The following is a 19,448-nucleotide window of genomic DNA, read 5'->3' as shown; positions in this document are numbered from 1 at the left end:
CCAGAGACTAAGATGTAGTTTCTCGAATTCCTAGGTGTGGCTAGGTATTGTTTCCTCTGGATACCAGAATTTGTGGAAATAGCAAGGCCTGTATACACTGGCACAAGCGTGGGGGGACACTGAGCCCCTAATCTTGACTGAGACCAGACACAGGTATTTGAGGCCTTATAAAAGCTGCTCTGGCTCCGCCCTAGCACTTCCAGATCTTCAAACCTTTTCATTTGTACCTTAGGTTTTTATTGCTGTGAAGAGACACCATGACCAAGGCAACTCTTATAAAAGAAAAACATTTCATTGGAGCTGGCTTCCAGGCTCAGAGGTTCAGTCCATTATCACATGGTGGGAAGCATGACAACATCCAAGCAGACGTGGTGCTAGAGGAGCTGAGAGTTCTACATCATAATCTATAGCAAGAGACTCTCTATCTCACTGGGCGCAGCTTGAGCATATATGACCTCAAAGCCCACCCCAACCATGACAAACATTACAAAGGGGTTTTTAAACTTGGGGCCTTGGAAGTACCCTGTGACATACATGTCCAAAGGATTGGATCTTGTAACCACAGGATGGCCCACTTGTCTAAGAGCTGTAGCAGCTTCTGCTTGTCCAAACAAACAAACAAACAAACAAACAAACAAACAAACAAGTTAACTCTGGGTTAGGATTGTATAGCATTCCACATTGTTGAGTGCGCTCTGAGGAACACCAAAACACTGGCTGTGCGGCCTGGTACTAGGCCCTACTCCTGGACCACCAAGTCTGGCTTGAGAAACCCACTGCCATCAGTCCTGCTACCCTCCTGCCTGATAATGACCCACAGGTGCTCATCCATGATTGTCACTGAAAGATGAAACCAGGTATGTGGGCCAAAATCACGTCAGTTAAAGCAACAACGGCAGCTCCCAAGTACCTGGTTTCATCCTAGGCTTAGTCCTGGAAGTTTCTAGCCTTTGAGCAATCTTATCTAGGCCTAGAATGTTTTCAGCCTCTGAGATTTACTATTGAATAAGCTAACCTTTTTTTTTTCCTCTTTCTGATCTCTGGCTGGCTGGTTCAACTGAGCTGTTCTGGCTCAAACTCTTCTCCAAGCTGACTGACTCAACCTGCCCTCCCCCAACCTCCCACCCTGAGTTCTGCTTGGCCTCATACTAACTTTGACAATATGTCTAATTTTCTCGAGCCTTCTCATTTTCTGGCTCGTTCTGTCTTCACGTGTGTCTAGCTTGTTCTCTCTACAACCTGCCTGTGTAAAACCGCCTCTGTAAAACAATCGCTGTAAAACTGTGTCCTCTCTTTACACTGTCCGTTAGGTCAGTTCCCTTTCCTTTCTTCTCCAAGAGTTCCTTCAAATCTTTCTCTGACACAAAGTGGCAGTCACTTTGTCCGCCACTCAGTTAGACATCACTTTCAAACATGGGTGCTTCCTTCTACAAACTAGCTCCACCTTCACTGTTTGGGATTAAAGTTGTGTACTAAAGGCCTGTCTGTATTCCAGTCAGAGGGATTAAACTTGTATGCTAAGGGTCAAGCTATACCACAACTAGAAACAGTTTTTTTCGCCCCCCAGTAACTAACACAATACTGGCATTCAGTGTGATCAATGCTCCTGCAGTGCCCATGTGATTGTATTTAGAGGACTCCTCACACGGTTTTCTTACCTGGAGACAAGCAGTTGGCAGAACTCTCTCACCATTACTGGTTTTAGTTTCTTGTGATCATATACAGAAGGCTAAAACTTGTGACTCTCTAAATGAATGTACTTAGCAGGACTATTAACATAGTTCTGAGCACCTTAAAGAATTTGATCGTTTAGAAGGTGGCTGACCATTAACTCGCATGTTTTAATTACCTTTAATGGTTTACAAATTCAGTGGCTTTCACAAGATTAGGATTTTATGTGTTTATCTCTGGTTAATTTTATCCTTAGAAATTTGAATTGAAGATTTAATTGAAAATCCTCTAGCAGTAAAATAAGACTTTAAGGCATAAATACAGTTCACAGAGAGACTGGGAGCCTTACTTTTTTCATTTTTTTATATCAATGTTTTTATTATGACTCAATTCATCCAAATAGCTAACATTTAACAAAGTCAGCAAAGACAAAAACAAGACTAGACCTACATCTTTAAGTCAGGTTCCGCTAGCCTGAATAGTCCTAAGGAGTTAATAAACCTTATTATCAAATATATCTTAGTTACCAAACATGTTATTTTAAAATTAGTATTGAACACAGTTAAGAAAGACATAAGTGGTTAGGCATACTTTAAAAAGTCAGTTTCTGTTAACCTGAGTAGACTTTTATAACCCTAGGAATTTGTAAATCTTGACCATTACAGAATTTTTTGCTTGGAATTTTACAGCACCCCAGACCATGTCATCCCCCCTAGCCCCCACAATAGTCTTACAGATCCTGAGAAATGAAGTTTACATTTTGTCAAGAACTCTGAATATGCATGACCTTGAATGGGGGAACATTTGCTTTTTCCTAACAAGAACCAAAAAAGGAGGAAGAAGTCAGAGCTAGATATCTGTAATTAATTTGACCATTTTAATTTTTATATAATTTTTGATTAAAATTTGATTAAAAAATTTAATTAAAAATTTTAAGGGAGACATAATAGTAACCAATAAAATACCATTTGTTGCAAGAAATTTTTCCTAAGGGATGAGAGACAACTGGGTGCAGCCTTTACCCAGGATACAGGTTTTAGCTTGCACACCCTAGTTTTTTCAGAAAACCTTGAGGTCTCATGCATTTAGGTCCTAATTGCATACAGCTAGCTGAGAGGATTGACTGGATACTGGCGTGAAGGTCTAGTGACCTTGTCCATCTTGTTTTTGAAGGAGTATCAACTTTTAACAAGCCCAGCTCTGAATATTTTAAGCAGGCATATCTGTAGTTACTAGTGAGATATTTTATTTTTATTTATTTTTTGGTTTTTCAGAACATGGTCTCTCTGTATAGTCCTGGCTGTCCTGGAACTCACTCTGTAGACCAGGCTGGCCTCAAGCTCAGAGATCCACCTGTTTCTGCCTCCTAAGTGCTGAGATTAAAGGTGAGAGATTTTAAACACAGGGGTTCATAACCAGTTTGTGTGTCTGCAGATGGAGGCAGACAACCTGAAAAGCTTCACAGGTATTTTTTTCCTTATAAGGTCACCAAGTTGCAGAATAGTGTACGGATCTGTAACCCAGAGGCCACTAAACAGAGAACAATAAAAACCACACCCGTGGGAACCCAGAAAATGTTGGCATCAGGTTGCTTTTGTGTTCTCAGATTTTTAACCATATCCAATAAACTTACAAATTTTAAGGCACAAAGTTTATATAATAGTCTTACAAGTCTTGAGATACGTTTGTATTTTGACAAAAGTCTGAGAGAGCTAAGGAAAGCCGAGGAAAGGAGAAGCGGTAAGCAGCTGTAACTCCCACTGGAGAGTCTACTTTTTAGCTGTTTTAAAGCACCTGACATCTTTTCCTGGGCTGTTTGGTTTTTCCTTTCGCTGACAGAAGCAGGAGGCCTGTCTGACCTAAGACAGAGATTCTGGGGAAAACTTATAAACCTTCATGCTTGGGTCAGGCAAGCCAGGCATAATGCAACCCCAGAGCCCGGTTTTTAATAATAGGACAGCATAGAGCACTATTTCAATATTATCTATATCCCAAAGACACCTGAATCCCCACAAAACTGAATCCAGTGATGCCAGCAAGCAGAGAATAAAGAAAGCGCAGAGACAACCATCTGTGAGAAACCCATGAGACTTAAACAGCAGGCTCATTGAGCCAATGAGAGGGGCAGAGACAGAGTAAGCCAGTGGCGGTGGTGGTTGTGGCCTGGCTCCCATGTCTGAAACAAAACTTATAAGTACATTAGTAAACAAATCCATCAGACAAAAGCAAACAACTTAAAAAGACAGAATGTCCACACAGTCAGAGGACAGCAGACAGACACGTGGCCACCTTGACCCATATACCAGAACCAGGAGGATAGTCCTGGAAACAGGCTATGATCTTGTCCAATCTCCCCAGATGTTGGGACTTGCAGAACAGAACAACTCACCAATTGGTCTGGGTTTCACATGTGCACTGGCTGTAAATTTTACTCCCTGCCACCCCCGAGAGAGGGCTTTTCTGTGTAGCCCTGGCTGTCCTGGAAATTCCTCTGTAGACCAGGCTGGCCTGAAATTCAGACAGCTTCCTGCCTCTGTTTCCTGAGTGTTGGGCATTTACCAGATTTGTGGTGATCACAGTCTGGGGTCCCCCTAGGCCTCCAAGTTCACCTGGGACTTGTCTCCGTTTAGGGACCAATCTCAAGATCCCTGATTCCGAGTCTGGGATTTCCCAGGGATCCTGGATGAGCTCAAGACACCCCGGGAAAAGACCACAGACCCAATCCAGATTATAGTTAGTTAAATTTATTGAAACCACTAGAAGGACACCAGTCTCTAAGACTGCTGTGCAAAGGGGTGAGGGCAGGATTTGTAATGGGAAAACCCACACTGGGTGTCTGCACAAGCAAGCCAGGAGCTGTGCTGCTCTGCCAAGGTTAGGTAGTCAGGGGCGGCCTCAAAATAGGCCTTGAATATCTGCATAAGCAAGTTACAGAAGCCAAAGAAGTCATAACAAGTAGATGGTCCTGGCTGTACACTTCTGAGTGGGAGTGACTGAGTCAGGGTTGTTGGGAGCTTATATTCCAGGGACTGGAGTCAAAGAGAAGTGGCTACTGAGTACCAAGATGTATACCTAGCATAAAAAGGGGTTTCTTCAGCTCTCGCACCATCAGCACTGCCTGGCCTTGCTTATTCTAACTGTATTAATGGTGGGGCCCTGTGTCTTAAACTATATGGCCAATTATGTAACAATTTGATAAAATTAATGGTCCTTAGCACTATCTATACTGACTTCATATTGAAAGTACCATTCAGGTCATCAAACTCAGCACACAGACATCACCACTGGACAAACAAAACAAAACATACACCCCACCCCCACCCCAATAAACCCCCAAAGACCTAGTACAGCAAAGTCCATAGCTCTGGGAAAGTCCCTAAATGTACTAACCTTGCTTTTTGGCTTCGGCAGTTCTGCTTCTGGCTAACTGTTCTTAACTGAGGTATGTCAACCCAAGATATGGTTTCTGTGCTTAACAGCTGACCCTGAGAAAGGTTTGAGGCTACAGGGGCATCCTAAACACATAGGATAGTTGCTGGCTGGCTAATAAAGACGTTCTGTTGGCTTATACTTGTGCCCCAGTAGTCTTCTCTGGTGGATGCCCCACAGGCAGTAGCCTGGAGAGTTGAGGCTTGATAGCCAAGATAACCTAAAGGAGGTGCTGTCAAAGGAGGGAGAGGTGACAGGGAGGTAATAGTTAAAAGAAATAGTGTGTGCAAAGGTCTCAGGGTGTGGGAAGGGCTAGCAGCCCTATGGACCAGAGCAGGCAGGGTGAGATAGTAAGCAAGGGGAGGATGGAACAAGATGAGCAAGGGACAGAACAGCCTAACTACAATCACTCTCCAGACGTGGCTGTCATTCCGAGTGTCCAGGATACACTGGTGCTTCTCAATGGGAGGGATCTACTTTTTGCCTATTGGTATGTCTGTGTACTACTTACATGCCTGGGCCTGTGGAGAGAAGGAGGAGGAGTCAGAGCTCCTGGAACTGGAGTTACAGATGGTTGTGAGCTGCCACGTGGGTACTGAGACTCAAACTTGTGTCCTCTGGGAGAGCCACCTCTCCAGATGCTCTTTGACAATGCTGTGGACGGCATCTGGAACAAAGGATCTCAAGGGTGCTAAGTGTGTGTTTTATCACTCGGTACACCTCCAACTCCACCCCTCGAGCCCCATATTTGAGACTTGGGGGAGGGGGGGTTACTATTTTTATCCTGGCTACTCTAGGACTTTCAAGCTCAAGTGACATTTTTACTTCATTTTAAGGTTAGTCTTGAGGCTGTGGGAGAATGGATCAGGAAAGAGCGGGGTTGCTCTAGTGCTTCTGCTGCCTGCAAGCCTAACTCAGTCCAGTCCCTGGCTTCCTGAGTAACGCGGCACCAGTGCTCCTGTTGCCGGGCTGGGGTTGACCTGTGTACTGTGAGGTTTAGCTAAATCCTTGCTTCTTCTCACCAGATCCTCCAAACAAAACTGTCCCCAGACACTGATCAGTGTCCCTTGCAGGATCACCCCTTGTTGAGAACAGCTGCCCTAAATGAAGAATGAATGGGCACTTCTCAGGTTTCCCTCACGGTCCCCACTACAGGTACTGAACAACTAACTAAACCGTAACCTGGCATCCCATTATCTGGGGTCACAAAGGCAGGCGATGTCTTGCTTTTATAAACCTCCACCCTCACCCATGGTACAGCAGTGATGACTTTTTTTCAATTACGAGTTATATTCTCATGAGCTTGGTCACTGGAAGTATCCTAGACATTCCCAAGTAGCAGTGACCAGCTGGGACCCTGGTCTTGCAGCTGTCTCCAGTAAAGAAAGCTGGTGGCTTCCTTGAGGACATTTGTCCACACTGTAGGGAACCCAACAGAGCACAGGAAGCGAGTTGGAAACACATTTACTTTTATGAGAAAATAGATGTCCGGGAGCAGCACCAACAGCATCTGCTCACAGCACCATGGCAGCAACTGGAAGGCAACGTGGAGCATCAGTGCCACTGTCCATGGAGCAGAGGAGTCACATAGGAAGGAAGCCACCAAGTGCACAACAAAGCAGAATGTCTAGTCCAATGTGCACAACACTGACACAGCACCAAGGGTATTACACGGACGTAAGCATTCACAAATGTCAAACAGAAACACCAGACTGGGGACAGCGTCTACAATACAACAAGCCATGGCTGCAGCTGTTTAAGAGGAATGCACCACACACTGCAGTGTACAGATGGGTATTAGGACACACGGGTGTCTGCACCAGCCAGAAACAAGAAAGAGGAGGTTCCACCAGATCATGAGGTGGCTGAGGTGAGATGTGGACAAGCCAGCTGAGTGCTACCAGTATGCGGGTGCTGGGGACCCTCTGCAGGTCCAAAGCCAAGTGACTGCAGGCCCAGATGCAGGGAAACAGACACACTTAGGTGTTTCTGGGAGCTGCCCAGTGCAAGCATTAGTCCTACAGGATCTGAGTCAGGAGGTCAATCCACTTGTCTTCCTTGAGAAGGAACCAGGAGAAAGCAAACACCCAACTCCACAGGCACTAGGGACTGGAAAGGGTAAGCTGAAGGTGGGCACCATTGCTTGGCCTAAAGGTAAATGTGGCACATAGGCCAGTTTTCTTGTCTGCACTGTAGCTGGGGTCCACACCAGAGGTGACCCCATTCCCCTGAGCCTCCCCTAGAAGGCACAGAGCATCTGTCCCTTGAGTCAGGGTACACAGCCTTTCTTCCTTGAGCCCCAGTTCTGCCTTCCTTTTTAGGGCATCCTGATGTCCCAACTCATTGGCACAGGAAGTCAGTGTCTTGATGACAGATCCAAGGTCAGGAGGAAAGGAGTCTGCACGTGCTCTGGAGCTACAGACTTTCAGAAACAGAAGGAGGCAGCTAGTCAGGTCTAACCCACTGCTCTCCTCAAACAGAAGAGTCCTGGACCCAGCCCAGAGCTCCCTCTAACTCTCCTTGAGGTGGCTTCTGCCTTCTCTCTTGGCTGGGAGGGAGCTGAAGGAATGGATCTTAGTACAGCTCCGAGCTGGCATTCACTTGCTGGTTGTCAGGCCCTGGTAGTGCTCTCTGTTCTAAGTGAGGCTCAGCAGCAGTTGGGCTGCTCGGAACTCTGCAGGACAAGGCCCACTGGACATGGCAGCTAATAAGTGGACTGCCTGGGACTTCTAAGACATCTCTGCCTGCAGCTGAGCATGCTTCTATAATTAGAATCCCAATACTTTGCTGGAGTATTCTTAGTTGTCCCAGGACACATCTTAAGACATCTAGAAGGTTCTGAACATTTCATTTGTTCCCAGGTGGCTGTTCACAGTGTCTTTCACTGATGTAGAGAGCTGGTGCCGGGAACTCTTCGGCAGGCTTCAGTGAGCCAGAACTAATGGTTGCTCATGAATGCTGTGATGTGGCCATCTTAAACTTGAGGGTGGGAACAAGTGAAAGTGACCTGTAGTCACCACACGGCGTCCAAAAGGCCTCCCTGAGCTCGCCCACCTACAGCCTTCCTGTTGCCAGTGGGTTCTGTGGCGACGAAAGCCTCCCTGGAGCATGCCCAGTGTCTCTGCTGTGCTCTGTAGAGGTAGACACTGACTCCCGAGTTCTCTGAGCTTCTTACTGGAGAGATCTGCTCTAGCAGCCTAGAAAAAAAACCAAAGGACAGTCTGTGTAAATGACAAGAGGCAGTTCCTTACTTGCTAGAAGACAGCGCACTGAAGGGACAGGTGGGTTAAGTGCAAAGTGGTTCTGTTGGCTACCCAAAGAAAATCGAGGGTACAAAGGGATGTGGGGCTCCAGCTGTGGGCTGAGACCTAGTGTCAGGCGCACGTGTGCACGTGCACACACACACACACACACACACACACACACACACACACACACACACACTTAGAGGACAACACAAGCAGCAGTCTGACATGCTCCTCTTCCTGTTGGGCATGTCCCATGACCTCCTCCTGCTGGTTTGGTTGCATGACTTTTCCCATACTCATGAACTGCAATTGAAAAAAAATTTTCTTTCACTGTTTTCCATGCAGACTTTGTTGAATTCAGCTGTCCCCCTTGGGTAGGGAGCATCCAGGGCTGCTAGCCTGCAGGCTAGCCTTCCATGTGTGTGAATGAGTATCTGCTCTCATTAAGAATGCCAACAACTGCTGGGGCTGGAGAGATGGCCCAGCAGTTAAAAAGCACTGGCTGCTCTTCCAGAGGACCAGGATTTGGTTTCTAGCACCTCTAAGGTGACTAACAGCTAACTGTAATTCCACTTCCAGAGGATCCAACAGTATCTTCTGGCCTCTGACAACACTGCATGTATGTGGTAAACAGACAAACACAAAGAAATAAAGATAATCAAAAAACAATGTAAATGCATGCCAACATACAAAGAACTTTGCATCACTAAAACCCCAGGCACAAGCCAGTGCAATACCTGGACTTTCTTTTTTTAAGACAGAGGTCTTACTATATAGTCCTGACTATCATGGAACTGGCTATGTAGACCAGGCTGCCCTTGTACTTAGAGATCTGCTTGCCTCTGCCTCCAAAGTGCTGAGATTAAAGATGTGTGTAGCCACTCCTGGCCACACCTCAATTTTCACACACCAAGTCACTGAATTCTAGTTGATTCTTCGGAGTTGGGCACCATCATCCCCACTGTACATTGAGACACAAGGTTCAGCAGTACACCCAACATGGCCAGATCCAGGCAAGGAGAAAGCTGCAGCTGACAGACTCATCTCATGTTCTCGCCACCTCCTTTCTCCTCATGGGTCAAGACATTGGCTTTAACCATGGTTCTCTGGCTATGTGTGGTGCTGTGGGCCTTTAATCCCATAGCCTAGGAAGCAGAGGCAGGTGGGTCTTGGTGAGTGGAGGCCAACCTGGTCTACTCAAAAGCAAACAAAACAAAACAAACCAATCCAAACCAAACCAAACCAAATGCAAGTAACTTGATTCTTCTTCTCAAAGAACCCTGGGCTGGGGTATAGCTGAGTGGCAGAGCAACAGCCCAGCACTCACAAAATCCTGGTTCCATCTCCAAGACCACAAAAGCCAAAAAGTGACTGTGAACGAACCTGTGTGTGTGTGGGTGGGTGGGGAGAGGGGGTGGATAACTCAACCATGCTACCCAGACACTGCCACAGTGTCTCTCAGGGCCAACCTGGGGCTATCTGATTGAACGGCACTGTCCGAGCCTGTCCCATACATCCTGAATGTAGAGAAGACATCAAAGAATAGATTATTTGCAATTTAATCCAGAAAGGGTCATGTGGCTCAGTTAGGAAGTGGCTGAGCTGGGATCAGCTATGTTTCTCTTTAAGTTAAGGGCTCTTTATGCAGCCATGCAAAGTGACAAGAGTTATCAGAGCACTGCACAAATCGAATCAAATCAGACAATGCAGGCAGCCTTGGGTTGTGTTTGACTAATCTCCATTGTTGTAAAGTCTGTGTCCACATTGTCACTCTTCTGGAACATCAAACTGCTGCAGTCTAGTTCTGGCACCCAGGGCTCCAGATGTCCTTAAGCCAGCTTTCTGACCAACAGCTAGCTCTAGCTCTGAAGGAAGGGCTAGGCTTACAGAGGGCTTGGCACACCAAGCCTGCAAGCTCTCTGTGGCTCCAACTCTCTTACATCCTCATGAAGAATAGGGGTCAGAATCACGTGTGGTGGTGCATGCCTATAAAGCCCAGTACTCTAGAAGCTCAAGCAGAGAATCATGGAGAGTTTAAGGCCGTCAGTCTAGGCTACACAGTTAGTTCTCAGCAGCCTGAGCTACACATCAAGACCCTGTCTTAAACAAAGTAAAAATGAGAACCTGAGGGAGCACTTTGCCCTATTTTAGCCATTTTGATAGTTTACGCCTATGACTCCAGGCTTAGGCAGGACTGTGAGTGAGGCCAATTCAGGCTACACAGTGAGATCCAAGACAACCTGGGCTAGAGTGAGACCCCCATCTCAACAAAATAAAACAATAAAACAAATGGGCTGGCAAACAAGTCATGGCAGCACCTCTTTCTGCCAAATTTGGTTAGGACACGGCCACACCCATTCATTCTGTGCCCTCTGTAAGGACTGTGCAGCATGTGAACAGGTGAGTGGCTGTGTGGCTGCAAAGACAAGAACAAAATTCATGTGGAATGACACTGGGCCACCCTGCGGAGTGGCCCTCTGGGTGTATATGAACACACACACTCTGCCTTTGTGGCCCTCTGGGTGTATTATATGAACACATACTGTCTTTGGTTTCCCCTCAATACTGAGGGAACTGAAATCCTGTACCCTAAAACCTTAGCACACATCCTTAAGGACAGGGCTACAGGCTGGGAGCAGGATGCTGCCTTGCCACCTGGCAGCATTCCAGGCTTCCAATGTCCCTAGAGTTTGTGGGTAACCCCTCTATTCCAAGACCATGCTGCCCAAGTATGCCATGTAGCTCCTACACCAGCTGATACTCATCTTCTCACAATTTCACCTCATTAGATTTTCATATTAGATTAAGCCTTCCTCTCCCATGGGGATCAAGACTGGTAAAATACTCCCGGGGATGCTTGCATAAGGAGAGTGCAGTGTGGGAAAACCTCGACCTGGAAGGTTCTGCTCCATGAGGAGGGAGGGGCAGTAAAAGCAGCCTGGTCCAACAGCAGCCCCGGCTTGCACTTCCTAACAGTGCATCAGCAAACCTGGCCAGGTCAGTGCCACAGGAGGCACCAGAGACACACAGTGTTGTTTCAGCTTCTAGAAAGAGGACGGCTAACCTTGTCATTGTGGCAACTGTCTGAAAAAGCAACTTAAGGGTTTCTTTGGCTCCTGGTTTGAAGGGATACAGACCATCATTGTGGGGAGTGTGACACGACTGGTCAAATTACTACAGTTGGGAAGCAGAGAGATGAATGTCGGGCTTTTCTTTTTAAACCTCTGTGTATGTCTCTAGTGCTGTCTGCATGGAGGGCAGGGGGGAGGTCAGAGGACAATTCTGAAGCATGGGGGAGGTCAGAGGACAATTCTGAAGAGCTGGGTCTCCATTGCCATCTTTTGCATGGGTTCCAGGACTGAACTCAATTGTCAGGCTTCTGTGAGAAGCAAGTGCCTTTGCCTGCTGAGCTGTCTCCATGGCCCAGCTTTCTCCTTTTGAATTCAGTCTAGGACTCGAGCCTGTGTGATGGCGCTACCGACATTTAGGTAGGTCTTCCCTCTTCCGTTAAATCTCCCTGGCAACACCCTCACAGACACACCTGATGTGTCTCCTAGGTGATTCTAGATCCAGTCAGGTTGACCATGCAGATTACCACACCTGGTCAAACATTCCAACCAGGGAACATAACCACCTGCATCGTTTGGGCAGTGCCCTCTCATGGTTTCTGTACCTGCTGACAAGCCCTTCTCTACTTCTGGCTGAGTCCTCTTTCTGGGACCCTTTCTTCAGGGCAGACGCCCCAAAGACCAAAGCCATTATTCGTTACTTTATGTCCAAATCGCTGCCAACTTTCCCCCCAACTTACCCTCCTGGTCAGCAGTCACTTGCTGTCTTTAGAACACAGACCTCACACAGCATCATCGTGGGGCAGACAGTAGACAGAGTCACGTGGTCTTGCCCTGCTGACCAGCAGGAAGTGGAATTGACCGGAATGGCAGGCTGCTGTGGGGTGGGGCCACAGTTGTTTTTCAAGGTGCAGTGGGCAGAAGCTACTGATGGCACCCTGGAGCTACAAGGCCTAGCCTAAGAAACCTGCCACTATGCCAGGGTGCCAGGGTCTGCTGAGGCTTTGGATGGATCCAGGCTACTTGTCTACGATGTGGCTGGGACAAGAGAAAGCAGTGTAACCCAGCTCTAGGCCCAAGGGTTGAGCTCAAAGACTGTGGTTTCAGCCAGAAGAGTGAAACTCTAGGATCACTGAAGTCAGCTGCACAGAGATGAGCAAGCAGGACTTGGTGCTGTCCTCAGAGTTGGTCAGAATGCTGCCTGTCATCCACCTCAGGGTTCCTCGCCCTAGCAGACAGCATGGGGCTGAGCATACAGAGTCAGAAGTCTTCAAGAGAAGAGACAAAAGCACCGTGGTTGGTGCAGACAGAGGCAGCAAAGGAAGGCAGTGGCCCTTGCCAACAGGGGTGTCTCTTTAGCTCTACAAAGTTCTCAGCGACCCAAAACTGTTCCAAAGATGGCCCTGAGTAACATAAAGTAGTCTGGAAAATGGCTGGAGCTTCAGGAAGCTCCGGGAAGCACCATGTTACTACTAAGTGAAGACTCGAAGGGCAGAAAGCCTCTGTGGGCTCTCATGTCTGATGGGTAGATTTTCCTCTCAATGACAGATGGGTGGCTGGATGAGCATACTGCGTAAGACCTCTGGACCATCATCAGGTGTTTGACAAGGATCCATAGCTGTAGACCGCCCTGCTCAGTGCTTCTTCCTCGGATGACGCTTCCGATGCCGGATGAGGCAGGAGCTGTAGGCGAAGGATTTTCCACACTCCTCACAGCCATAAGGTTTCTCTCCAGTGTGCGTTTTCTGGTGTTTTAGAAGGTTAGAACCACAGTTGAAGGCTTTTCCACACTCCCCACATTTAAAGGGCTTCTCACCGGTGTGAATTCTTTGATGTTTGGTGACATCTGAGCTGTGCCTGAAGGTCTTCCCACACTGGTCACACTTAAAGGGCTTCTCTCCAGTGTGAACTCTCTGGTGGCGAATGTGATCTGTCTTGTGTTTAAAGATCCGTCCACATTCACCACACTCATAGGGCTTCTTCCTCTGAAAAGGGACAAACACGGGGACACCCTCAAAGTCATCTTTAAACGAGGCATCGAAGGCATCAAAGATATGTGCTTCGTCCTCGGGGCTCAGGACAGGTTCTTTTCGGGGTCTGCGGGGCTTTCTTGGCTTCTTGGTTGCCTTTTTCCCCTTTGATGTTTTCTCTCCCTTGACAGTGGCCTTTTGCGCACCTGCCTCCTCCTTTGGGGCCTGACTCTTCTTTTTCCTAGTTGCAGGCTTTTCCATTGCTGCTCTTAGGAAGCAGGAAACCCCCCTGGAGGCCAGGGAAGGCTGAGGGTTTTCAGACAGTGGCTGCCTGGCTCCTTCTCTGGGACTTCGCTGTCAGGGACAGCTCCTGCGTACGAAGCTGCATCAAGCAGACAGAACCACGGTCGTCTTGCTTCTGGAGGCAAAAGCATGAACAACAGGTCAGAGGCAGCTCTTAGCTCTCTGCAGCTCCACTGTCTTTCCAGCTGCTCACATGATGAGCCCCTCAGACTAAAGTGGACTCCCCAGAGCTCTAGCCCCAGGCCTATAAGCTGAGCTCAGAGCCTCTGGTCCACTGTATGCTCATCTCTTTGAGTGACTCTCTCACTCAGCCACAGACACTCCTGGGCCTGAAGACAAGATTTTCACTCATCCCAGAGAAAGCCATAGCCATCATGGACCGATGGCCATTTTCCACCTCCCCAAACAGAACCTTCCCCGTTCTTCCTTATCCTCTCTACCCGCCCACATTGGGACTGTGCAAACACCCTGGAGTAGGAAGTAACTCTACCATACAACAGCCTGGTTCTGAGCCTGGAAAACTCAGGGCTCTCCTCATAATCCACAGCAAACCCCATCAGACCCCCAAAGGATGCCTCTTGTATTGATGAGGCTCTCTCTATGTGACCCCTCTTTATCTCTAAACCTGCACCATCCCCTTTACTCCCAGAGGCCCAAAGGGGTGGGCTCTGCTGGCAGTTCCATCTAGAGCACCCACACTTTCCCAAAAACACTTTGGGAACACACTGTATTTTGTTCTAAGCATTTGACAAATACCCACATATCTAACCCAGCAGATAAAATTCTTATCCGGATTCAGAGTCCAAGATCCAGGCGGCTAGGTGACTGTTTGCTCTATGTCAGCATCTGAAAGTGTTTGTCTTTTGTGGGACAGCTCAGGAGACACCTGAGAGTCCCTGTCTGCAGCATCACTCAGTACCAATTCAAACACCATCACTCTGGTGAGAGGAATGACAAGCGGGACCCAGGTGTCTGTGTCTGCTCACCAAGGACCATCCTCACTGAAAACTTAAATAGTCATTAAAACCAGAGAAGACCCCAGCGACTTAGCTTATTGCCCCCTCTCTTCACAGGCCTGTGCACAGGAGTAGGTGCGAGTGATTCAGGCAACTTAGTTGAATTCCGCTGACCTAGGGACTCAGGTCCATCAAGGAGCTGCTGGAGCCGGCAGGATAAGGCGCTCAATGCATCCAGCAACAAGGGGCTTCGCTAGGTAGCCCGGCCCACCTTCCCCGCCTCCAAGGACCTCTGCAACACCGCCGAGGTGGTCCACAGAGAAACGACTCAGAAGCCGGCCTTCGCCCGGTCGGGGCTACCGTGCACACACGCAGAGAGTACCTGATGGGTGCCGAGCACAGACGCCGGCGGAACGTGGCCGTAAGCAGGCTGACCGGCGGGCGGGCGACCGTTAACAATGCCCACTTGAGCCCGCCACTCCCGCGCCTAAAGGCGCCCGCCCCTCTGGTGCCGCTCTACCTTCCCCGGCCTCTCGGTGGTGCTGCCGCGCACCCTAAGCCCCGCCCACCGCTCGAAACCCACTCCAGTGCCGCTCTAGGACCCTTGCCGGGTTCTCGGTGGTACCGCCGCAAGCTCCGGAGCCCCGCCTGCTCGTTCACGCCCTTCTGGTGTCGCTCTAGGAGCAGCCGCCCGGCCTCTCTGTGATCCCGTGCTGCGGCCGTAGGCCCGCCTACCTCTCCCCGCCCCTTCGGGTCGGCTCTAGGAGACACTGCCCTCGCTCCTTGTGATGCTGTGGCTGCGGGCTCGAGCTTCGCTTGAGAGGATGCTAAGCAGGCGTCTGTGCCTGTGCAAGCTTCTGGGCTGCGGGCGGCGCCTTTCTCCCGGCGTGCGCCTCTTCTCAGGACTCCAAGCCTTCTTCTGCAGGCTTCGTGTTATTTCTCAGTCATCGGGTTTGCCATCTGTGGCACGCCGGGATGGCGGACCCAGTAGTGCACGGCCTGTAGCCCCCTGGAATCATCCGACCCCGCCCCTCCTTTCCGGCAAAGCCAGGGTCCCCTGCTCTGTCCTTAACGCGGGCCTTTACAGATATTTAAATCTAGTCACTTCTTGTGCTCTTTCGACTTTCTGGGTATATTCTCCACTATTATATTTGGTTAGGCTGGCTTAGAACTAGCAATCTCTTGCCTCGGTCGAGTCCTGGGACGATAGGTGTGGCCCACGGCGCTTGGAGAATGAAGTTATGAGAAACGAATCGAGAGCTGTTGTGTGCTTGGTGAAGTCTCCCTGGGGGCGCCATTTTACATGACTAGTACACAGTGTTAGTGCCTCCTGTGCTGCAGAAGCCTGTATCAAACCTCTAACAGACCCTTTCTTTAAGTGTCGTCTCCACCTCATCCGTTTAGATTCAACGCCAACATGCTAGATAAATGTAATTGTCCAGCGTGCAACTTGGCGGAGCTTGCCGATTATCATTCAGGCATCGCTGTCTAGATTCACAAGAGTGGCTGTGTATTGAATGGTGGTTCATTCAGCCTCCTGAACAGCTGCCTCTGCGCTGTGTGCATCACAGCTTTGGGATCCTTTGTCCACTGAAGGACGTGTTTACAAGGTTGTTGGGAAGCAGCGCCCCCCCCCCCGCCCTCCCCCCGTGCTGTTTCATTTCCCTGGGACCGTGCCCAGGAAGGCAGTTGCTAGGTCCCAAACTGCATGTTGCCTTTTGCAAGAAACAGACAAGCTGCTTTCCAGAGAGCCTGTGCCATTTCTCATTCATTCCTACCAGTGGCATGGGGCTTTCTGGCTTACCAGCATTTGGTACAGGGAGGTAGGGCATCTCCTTGCTTGCTTTCCCCAGAAGGTTAGTGGCCTGTGTGCTTCCTGCCATCTTTCATGTAGTCCCCAGTCTCTTACCTATCCTCTAATGAGGTGGGCTGAGCTGGATGCGCATAGACTGTTGGTATCATTCTTGTTCTTTTCAGCTCTCAGGCATGCTCCAGCTTGTCCCTACCCCCACGCCCCTTCATTTGTGGAAGAGATTCTGTTTTGGAGTGGCTCCTCTCTGGAGAATTATACCCTTCTCTTGTCAGTGAGACTCAACTGCTAAGCCTGTGGCTTGGGCTTGCTCACGTGGTCCAAGTTTTTCTCTAAGAAGACAATGAAGTGTCTTCTGCTAAGAAGCTCCAGTGTCTGGACACAAGCTCTGAGCCATCTGGACACATGGCCCCTTTGTCTGGTGGCCAGGATTATTTGCTGTGTACAGCTTAGGGTCGGCCTGAGGAGATGCTGTCTTCAGTGATATACAACTGAGACATGTCTGTTCCTGACAGTGGCCGTTCACATGGGAACCTGGGTAGTGTAGGGCCTCCCTAGTTGCAATGGATTGTCTTTGTGTTAATGTCACTGCCTTGTTCCTGCGTCACTGGCTTCTACAAACCACAAGGTCCTTGGAAGGGCAATGGTAATGAGTCTCCTTCCTCAGGATTTCCTGCCTTGGGGAAAGCACCTGCTCCCCTCCCTCCCCACCCCCCCATCCACCACCACCACCAGGATTTTTACAACTCAACAAGGAACAGTAAGACCACTATAAATGGTTGCTTTCTGTCCTGGGAGGCAGGAAGATTCCAGAGAGCCCCTGGACTCTGTCAGTGAAACTGAAACTCTTGTCCAGCACCAGCCAAGAACAAGAGCTAGTGACCCTACAAGTGAGTATTCGTTGTGAATACAAAATGTCAGAAACAGATAAACACATTTGTGTCTTTTTACAATATCAGAATTTATTGAATAACAAATAACAAATTCACAAGCTACATTGGCTTCTTTGACTGGTATTTGTCAAGTGGTTCAGATTGGCTCTTGCTAGTGACCGAGGCAAGCACAGCTTCTTTTATTCCTGTGAAGACTACTAATGTTAACACTCTAATTAGACCTCAACTGGCACACGGCAAGTATTTCTGGCCATAGGTAGGTTACAGAATGTCTGCAACAGGGTTAAGAAGATTGCTGTGGAATTCAGGGAGGCCATAGTGGAGGTAGAGGCAGGAAGCTGACATAGAGGCAGAGTCCCTGGTAGGGTGAGTGACAAGTCCTGTTAGGGAGCTGCTGCTAGGGACACTGGCAGAGCCACACCCCAGAGTTAGAGTTCAGCTGAGCTGCAGTGTGTAATGGAGCTAAGGAAGTGAGGTGAAACCTACACTAGTGTCATGGTACTAGAGGCAATGGGCAGCCCTGTGTCCAGATGGGCAGAGAGAGAGATGGATGGAGTTGACTCAGCGGTGAAGACCAAGCTAAGCTGAAGTTCCCATGGCAGCTGGGTTTTCTTTTCTTGCTGGCCCCTCAACTTGAACGTATATCAGGGTGGTCACAGGACAGGTTTGTGGGAGCTGTTCCCATTTTACTGTTGGGATGCTTTAAAATCTTTTTCCCCCTTATCTTTATGTCTGTATGAATACACGTGGAGACCACTTTGTCAGTCTTGTTTGAGGCAGGCTTTCTTTGCTGTTTGTTAGCTGGCCTGTGAGCTTTTGGGGATTCTCCTGTCTCCTCCTTCCATCTTGCCGTAGGAAGAACACTGGGATTATAGATATGTGCTGCCACATTGGGCTCTTCCATGTATTGAGTGAGGGTCACAGCTCGGGTCCTCATGCCTGTGCAATAAAAGCTTTACCCACTAAACTATCTTCCCAGTCCTATTTTTATTTTTTAACTTAAAAAAAAGAGTTATGTATGTGTGTGTGTGGTGGTGGTGGGGAGTGGGGACTGGAGAGATGGCTCAGTGGTTAGGAGCACTGACTGCTTTTCCAGAGGTCCTGAGTTCAATTCCCAGCAACCATATGGTGGCTCACAACCATCTCTAATGGGATCTAATGCCCTCTTCTGGTGTGTCTGAAGACAGCTATAGTGTACTCATATACATAAAATAAATAATTAAAATAAAAGAGGTGTGTGTGTGTGTGTGTGTGTGCACTTGAGTGTGTGTGTTCTATGAGCATGTTTGTGTGTAGGAGTGGATACCCTATAAACAGGCACAGGCTATAGGAAGACAAGATTGGGCATCTTGTTCTGTCATGCTCCGCTTTCTTCCCTTGAGACAGGGCCTCTCACTGAACCTGGAGCTAGGCTGGCAGGAAGCCCCAGTGATCCTCCTGCTCTCCCCCTCTGTCCTCCCCTGCTGCCCCAGCTCTGGGTTTATGTGCAGCCATGCTCAGCTTTTTACTTGTATTCTGGGAATTTGAGCTCAGAACCTCATGTTTGCATAGCAAGAACTTTAACCCCTAGACTATCTCCCCAGTCCCAAGAGTGGCTATTTTTATAGAATCATTTCCATATTTTTACTTTTATACCTTACCTGTGTTGTTTTGGTCAGAAGAATAGAGGATATGAATCATTTCCGCCTTGGGCGGAGACGTGGCATTCTGTATCTGACATTCTGTGCAGGGGTCTTGTTGTAAAAGCCATTGTCACCTCTCTTCAGAGTTAATCCAAATGGCTCTGTCACTCACCTGGGCGTGAAAGCCAGCTATTCCAGAAATGTTAAGAAAATCATTATGCCCAGGTTGATGGCTCAGCAAGTAAAGGTGCTTGCCACAGAGACTGGTGATTCTGGTCCCTAGGGTCCACATGGTGATGGCTGATTCTACAATAGCTCAGGCTTTGTTGGAAACAGACCTGTGGGAAGCAGATCTGTAATTCCAGAAAGCCAAATCTGCTTCCAGGCTGGGATAACTATAGGGCAGAAAAGTGGGAAGAGAAGTGAAAATGTTCCTTTTAGGCCCACTGTTGGCTGTTGCTAGGGGTAACGAAGGAAA

General features: G+C 48.5%; 1 protein-coding gene across 6 annotated transcripts; it reads right to left on the bottom strand.

Annotated features, from left to right (window-relative positions):
- Nucleotides 1-4,399: 4,399 nt before the first annotated feature.
- On the bottom strand, nucleotides 4,400-16,648 carry Zfp41 (zinc finger protein 41). 6 transcript variants are annotated; one of them, XM_030248528.1, is made up of 3 exons: nucleotides 16,555-16,648; nucleotides 12,157-13,804; nucleotides 4,400-8,297 (listed from the first exon to the last, which is right to left on the bottom strand). In XM_030248528.1, exon 2 carries the CDS (start codon nucleotides 13,645-13,647, stop codon nucleotides 13,051-13,053), a length of 597 nt encoding a protein of 198 aa, XP_030104388.1. In that variant the 5' UTR covers nucleotides 13,648-13,804; nucleotides 16,555-16,648; the 3' UTR covers nucleotides 4,400-8,297; nucleotides 12,157-13,050. The 6 variants fall into 6 exon arrangements, with proteins under 6 accessions (XP_030104388.1, XP_006520959.1, XP_006520957.1 ...); XM_006520896.4 differs by lacking the exon at nucleotides 16,555-16,648 and adding an exon at nucleotides 15,381-15,404; XM_006520894.4 differs by lacking the exon at nucleotides 16,555-16,648 and adding an exon at nucleotides 14,917-15,175.
- Between the last annotated feature and the right edge of the window lie 2,800 nt (nucleotides 16,649-19,448).

Source organism: Mus musculus, chromosome 15 (assembly GCF_000001635.26).
Source record: "Mus musculus strain C57BL/6J chromosome 15, GRCm38.p6 C57BL/6J".
In the NCBI taxonomy this organism is placed as follows: Eukaryota; Metazoa; Chordata; class Mammalia; order Rodentia; family Muridae; genus Mus; species Mus musculus.
The sequence above is the reverse complement of the archived record's forward strand: the minus strand, read 5'-3'. Positions and strand labels throughout refer to the sequence as shown.